We start from the raw sequence: 7,055 nt of genomic DNA, 5'->3' as shown, positions 1-7,055 counted from the left end.
ACGAGCATAACAGGCTGATGCTGTGTTCACATTATTGTTCGACTCGCAGCACAGATGCAAATGACAGTAACATTTTCCTGTGATAGGCAAATTGTGACCTTTGCACATTATGTATTTTGGTAGCCAAATGAAATTACAGGCATATTAATACAAATTGAAGGATTGCTTTACTTTCTCTTTGAAATGTTGCCTTTGTGATAAAATGTTTTTAAGCTTAGTGATCATCCACAATAAGAATTTCAACAATGTGGCTTAAATTCATGCAACATAGGCGAGAAGAGGAAATGACAAATGTATTGCAACACAGATAGGAAGTCTGTATGTCAAATAACCACAGTACGAAAAATGTAATACTTACCTGCCAAACCCTTCTGATTGGCTCAAAAAGTAGGATGAAATCCTTATATGGAGATCAGAATAAACCAGTCTGTGAGATGTATTTTTATAATACAAAGTATAACACATCTTCAAAGTAAAGGAAGGCTCTGAAAACCCTCAAATAAAGACATGTTGCCAACAATCACATCCTCTAAGAGTAAGGTTTTCAGATTGACCAATCTATGGATTTAACATGTTAGACATTTTAAATATCTGTATTAACACGTTCACAATAGGTTTTAATTTCTGAAAGGCTAATTCACCTTGATTTGAAGACATTATGTGAAATGGTGACATAAGGGCAGTATGGCCAACAAGGTGTTCTTATGAACCTGGATCCCAATGCCCATGTCAACACAGACAGCAGCCTTTTATATCTGAGCCTGTGAGTTGTTCAAGGGACTGGGAACAACAGACATGGGTCAAGAGAAATAACCCGCCTTGGCGAGAAATTCAGTTGTGGTGTGAGAATTTGTTGTGAATTGGACGGTTTCCTGACAAGTGACTAGCAGCTGAAATAAGCATTAGTAGCACTGACCCTTGAGATTTTCTGTTTCCTTCAAGTCAGTCAGGAAGTAGGGACCAAAAATAAAGCTTGAGGAGTTTAATCCCAATGAAGTCTGAAACCTTTGTATAGCCAATTTATGAATGTCAAATTGTCCATTTTTAGAAGGATAAAACCAAAATTGTCCAAAGAAGTATTACCAATTCTGAATTTGATTGAAGCTTTAGCTGGAGAAACTGCAATTTTGCAAAAACGACATGAGATCATGTAGGATTAAAGTCAAAGCTGGGGCTTAGGTGAGAAGAGTAGGCTACAGTTTCTTACAATAGTATTAAAACTAGGGCCGACTACTGAACCAACTTAGCCCGAACAAAATGTGTAATTTAAGTCCAATAGCAATTATGTTAACATGGTAGCCTGGTTTTAAACGTTAGCAAAACAACTTGATCTGATTGACTATAGGCCTGAGAATCCAAAGCTGTGATGCTAGCCATTTGTTTCCTTCTACTCAGAAGCATCATAACATACTCCTTTAACAGATGTATGGTCACTTGGCGTAAAAATCATGCTTACAGCTTCTATGATAAGTTTAGAAAGAAAGACTTGCAAATGTAGACACGTCTCCTCCCTCCCTACTAAGCTTTGGCTAGAAGTGTGACAGAGCAGAGTCACACTATCTGCCTCTGACTTCACATTAGTCAGATGGGTTTTCTACACATTTAATTTTGCAATGTTATTCCGCTCCTTCTTGCCCACGTAACACTGCAATTATCGTTCTTTTCCCCAACTTAATTTTAGTGAGTAAAGGCAGCCGGGATTACTGTTAATTTAGTTCACTCGGCCAGTTTTACAGGTCGACGCTCACACAAGACTAAGAGGATCTGCTTTTCAGTAGATATGATTTCAAATGATCAGATTAAGTAATTTTGTTCAGGATATAATTAAGTAACGGTGAAACTAAACTGCTCGTTTAAATTGTCAATGACAAACCAAAAGAGGTTCATGTAATCCAGTGCTACTAGCTTTAATGTTGTTATGTTTAGTTCACCTGCCAATAGTTATAATAGGCCTAGAGAAGATTCTGAAAGGAAAATAAGAGTGCTCAGTAGATAATTATAGATACTTCAAACCTCACTAATTGTATTTTTTTTTTTACCAGTCTCTTCTGCCTCAGGCTACTCTGCTTTTGGCTTGGCTTCACTGATGCTGCTCTCCCTCTTTTGCCCAAACACGGTTCTAGGTACTGAGGCGTTACGAAGAATCTCCAAACACTGTGAACGCAAAGCTCTCCTTTTTATATTTTAATTTGTCTCAACACTTACTAAATTAGGAATACATCATGCAGCATTTAATGTATCAAGGCAGAGCTGTTAGTCAAGTTCCCAACGTGTGACTGACTTGACTAACACTGTGCCATCGACAGTACTCACTTCCTTTTTCGCTACCATGGTAACAGTTCTGGGTTATGAAAAAACACTGACAGATTGTATGTGAAGAATAGTGCGCCATGTGATGAAGGAAATCTGAGACCTTTGTCAGGAACAACCCCTTGACATCCCAATGTACTAAGAGTTACTGACAACTGAAAATAGCTGACAAAGCTGTTTATTTTCATACCTGCAAATCGTTTTTTTCCCATGCAGAAATAGATACATTTTGTAGGAAAAAACTAATCTGTCATGTCACAAAATTATCAATAAATTTGTTTTTTGTCTATCACAAAAAACCTGCTGCAATACAATAGCCGCGGGGAACAACTTTAGCGTTATTAAAATCTTTCATGGTTATGCTTATGCTAAATGAACTTGCCTAAGGTTAAGAAAGTGGTGGTGTTGATCTTGTTTATTATAGAAGCCAACAGTGACTTCAAATCGAACCACAACACCTTACTTTTCCTCTCAAAACCTATGGTAGAAACACAACTTAGTAGTAGATAAAGTGGTTTAGTGAGTGGCTATAGTTTTTATTTATTTAGGGTTAGAGGTTAGGGCTATTTATTTATTTAAGTCATGGAAAGGAACAATTGGTCCGAGACAGGGCTTACAATCACCTCCCCCCCATATACAATCATGAAACATCGGCCTCATAATTTATATACACAAACTCAATTTACTGACCAATGGGTTGAAAACAGTGAGGCTACAGTAAGTGGTCCTTGATTTTAAGATACACAAAATGTGTTGTTCATTCCTAGGAACTGCTGAAGGAATGGATACATTGGATGGAAATTGTATTATTTTTTCTTTTGAATATAGCTTGTACATTTCTTAAAAAGGTACAGCACGTGTAATTTGTGCTCTAATTCAAAGTTAACAGGGAGGGGAGATGGTAAAGGTTTAGAACACGAATATATCTTAAAGCGCAGGTTACAGTTTTATCCATACCTTGTTGCTAAGATTGACCTATTTCCCCAAATTCTGAAATAATACAACATATGGGCAAACAATGAAAATGACAACTATTACTCCTCGATACACTTCTTGTTCGATAAAAAAAAAATCAAGCTTCCAAAGCTTGAACAATAAAAAACACATTTTCAGTAAAATGTAAAAGCTTATTTTCCACTTTAATACTTTTATTTAAACAGTCAGGTATTTTTCCAAAGTATACTTGTTTCATGGTATTTCTCCACGTAAAGCATCTGTGTTTCTTTGCTATCATTGTCTGCGGGCGATGAGATTATTCCCCTAACAAGGCAGCACATTCAGCCTGATCTGTTACGCATCAGGTTGTCTGATGACTCCAGTGTTGTCGTTTAAGCCTCTGGAGTTATTATTAGCTGCCTCAGTACTCCTTTTTAAGGCACAATTCTGAGGAATAAGGCCATTTACAGAACTGAGTGAGATCAAGGGTTACCGCGGGGTTAGTTTTTTCCAGTTTGGTAAACCCTATTGCTGGTGTATAGAGTCATCCCTGCACCTCATTAAAGGATATATCAGACATGTGACCAAAAACAGAATCTCCTCGCTGGGTGGAAACTGTTCTTTTTTTTTTTTACTAATGTCCATCCGCACATGTCTAACTAGATAGATTTAAATCATTGTCTCAAAATCTGACTATATGAAAACAAGTCAGTACATTAACAACACAAAACATTAATTAACAGTTATGGACGATGAGAGATAAAGACTTATCTCTTGAATTGTAGCTAAAGATGGTAAAGTTTTGTACAGCGTTTAATGAAAACTAGGTTGTTTCATATCAGACACCATGTTTATGTCATTCCTTGTCATTTGTATTTTGTTCTATAACTTACTAAAACTTTTCGTCGACACTTTCAATATTTCCGACCAATCCAAACTATACTGATGCATACAAACAGCATTCTTTCTACTCCACTTGCATTTACTTATTTTCCCACTCACATCACTTTTCTCTGCTCCTGCTTCAACATCCTCTACAACATTTCGTCAATATACCATCTCAGTTTTGATGAAAGCTTCACATCTCGTACAATGTGAAATAACTTTTAAATTCAGCCAAATGGGAACAAAAAACAAGGATTAGAAAAGCTGTTTTGATACAACCATCTGAGCTAAATGTACCAGAGAGTCCTGGATTTGTTCTTTACACTCAGGTAGGCATCTGAGTGCAGGAATCTGGGGTAAGAGTCTCTTTCCATCAGCAGGTAAACATGTTTCTGGGCCTCATCAAAGCATGAGAGGCTTGGCTGCTCCAAAGTCTTCTTGATCTTCTCTCTAATGTGGTGGTCAACATTGATCTGAGGAAGAGACACAAGTGCTGTGGTTCAAGATTGTGATAATTATAAAAACAGACCATCTAAACATGGTCGGAGACATTTGGACTGGAAAGAATAGATTTTCATCCAAAATAACCTAAAAGTATAATTGCAGTAAGGAAGGTTTTGTACGATATGCGCATATTCTTTGGGGTCAGAGGATTATCATACTCAAACAGTACAAGCATCTATGAAACACGATATATTAGTATTCCCTTTATAATTGATATCGACCACGGGGAAATACATTCTAAATATTATACATGGGGACTTGATTATTGTGTTTGAATCCATGGGTTTTAGCCATAAACAGTCAATGTGCCGTTTGCAGCCAGTTCAAAATACTGACACTGTGTATTGGGTTGTATGCTCCGTAACTTATTTAGTATAGCATAGAATAATGTACAAATTATTCAGATATCCATGCAAGTCTTATCTAAAGCTCGCGTCACACTGTCCCGAAATTGACACCCGATGGACACACGATAAAGGAAATGTTCAAATTTGGCTCTGATCGTAGCAACATCGGGCCATTCGTGAGGGCATCTTAAGCCATCGTATGACTGCCGGTGGAGTTTCTCAGGCTCCGGCAGCAACTTCGTAAGGCACTCGTGAGGGCATCTTGTNCCCGCGCGTGATATACTTTATCCGGCTACGTATTGTAGGTGGCGTAATAGGTGTTGGTTCTTAACTTGTTCATTCCTTTTTCAATTGAGCAGACTTCACACTATACATCACATCTTATCACTGCGATGCAGCTAGTCTGAGCACGTAGTGTGCTTTCCATTGTGGTTGGTGTGTCTATCGTTCTACTTTGCATCCCCTTGGTTTAGGTGTTTCTGCTAGCTTGGTAAAGTCGAGCGGATTTTCTTGGCGTCCGTTTCCGTTACAAATGTGGGTAGCGACAGATAGAGATGCTTTTTATACCCCCTTTGCATAAGACGTGGGGCACGATTTGACACACAACCATCCGTTATGCAGAATCTCTTTAACAGTCTGTTTCCCATAGTGGTCCTACTGACACTTCTGCTGGGGTGAAACTAAGTAAGTTTGTAAGCTTTTACGAACGCGCGACGGCCTGTCTTTCGTTTGGTATGAGTGCAAGTGGCTACCCGTTAGTTGCGAGAGTTAGTGGGAAGCTTCCCGTGATTGTTGCTGTTTGTTACACTACTTATCTTTCGGGATGTTGCTAACTTAGAGAAGTCTAGTTTGCATAAGTGCTCATTTACTATCTGTCCTTTAAGTTCCGCCTCTATTTCACACGCACACACACACACCCACACACACACACAAACACACCAAATACTTTCGTGGTGTAACAGAGAATTCGTGTTATTATTGTGTTCACGTGACACAAATTAACTTCTCATTTTTTACGCTCAAATCTAGCACATCTGCACGCGTCTTCCAACTATCTACACTCTTCTCTGTTATTTTATTTCTGAGTCGTGGTTATAAATTTTTTATTTAGTAGAGTAAGAAAAAGCGTTTGAAGTTACACGCGTAATTAACAACGTTGAAATGGAGCGTTAAGAGTGACCTGTCTATTTAGCTAGTATATTATGCGGGGACGTACACGAATTAGCTGATGTATTACGGTTTCCTCAAAAAGCGGTCGGCAATGTAACGAGGACCTCCCTAGATAAGTCAGACTTTTGTAATGAGAATACTAAAATAGATCGTGTGTTATCGTTCAATGTAAGCGGAGTATACAGTTGTTTAGGTACGGGTCGTTTCCGGAATACCTCATAAAGTACACTATATAAAAAACTTTCACTCCTATCCAACTGCTCAATAGCACGAATATCCACTTTTCATGATTTTAATTACCATCAAACACACGGCTCTCTGCGATAAACTGAATAAAGGTGTGGAGATCAGCATACATATGCGGTAAGGTATTTCGGTGAAACGTACGGAGATCGTAGACACCTATCCAAGGTCTGAGACACCAGGACTTGTTTTTTGTCGAAGTTTTTGCATAACTTACCTAATTTATACTATCTAAACTATACACCGAACCTGTGCTGACAGTTTGGATGTGGTATCTTGACTCATTAAGAGATCTGAATAATATAAGACACTATGTCTTCAACTACAGACGTTCTCACAACTCAGTCTAACGTCGTCTTTGGCTGGTTAGTCTGGTTACTAACGAAATGCTGGAAAGCTATTCTGCTATTACATTCGTGACTACCAAAACACGAGATAGTGTTATCTGTAGCCGACAACTTCTACTGGAATCAACAACAACGACACTACCTTATGCTACCACTCTACTATTACACTCGCATCAGATCGTTCGACACGAGGATCACCTACAACGACCGGGACAAAACCACGACGACTGACTAACACTTTTAGACTCGTACGATACTATTCCGGACTTTGTAAAAGAAACTCGTACGTACCGAGGACTATTCCTCATGACAT

General features: G+C 38.4%; 1 protein-coding gene across 1 annotated transcript in view; it reads right to left on the bottom strand.

Annotated features, from left to right (window-relative positions):
• Positions 1-3,430: 3,430 nt before the first annotated feature.
• The window catches only part of LOC104943236 (regulator of G-protein signaling 21), a 12,295-nt gene continuing 8,670 nt past the window's right edge, over positions 3,431-7,055 (bottom strand). Inside the window, exon 5 of the mRNA XM_010768583.1 lies at positions 3,431-4,604. Coding sequence (XP_010766885.1) covers positions 4,419-4,604 — 186 coding nt within the window. The 3' untranslated portion in view covers positions 3,431-4,418. The remainder of the gene's footprint in view (positions 4,605-7,055) is intronic.

Source organism: Notothenia coriiceps, unplaced genomic scaffold, assembly GCF_000735185.1.
Source record: "Notothenia coriiceps isolate Sejong01 unplaced genomic scaffold, NC01 NC01_scaffold00005788, whole genome shotgun sequence".
Taxonomy (NCBI): Eukaryota; Metazoa; Chordata; class Actinopteri; order Perciformes; family Nototheniidae; genus Notothenia; species Notothenia coriiceps.
This window is presented reverse-complemented; position numbering and strand designations above follow the sequence as displayed.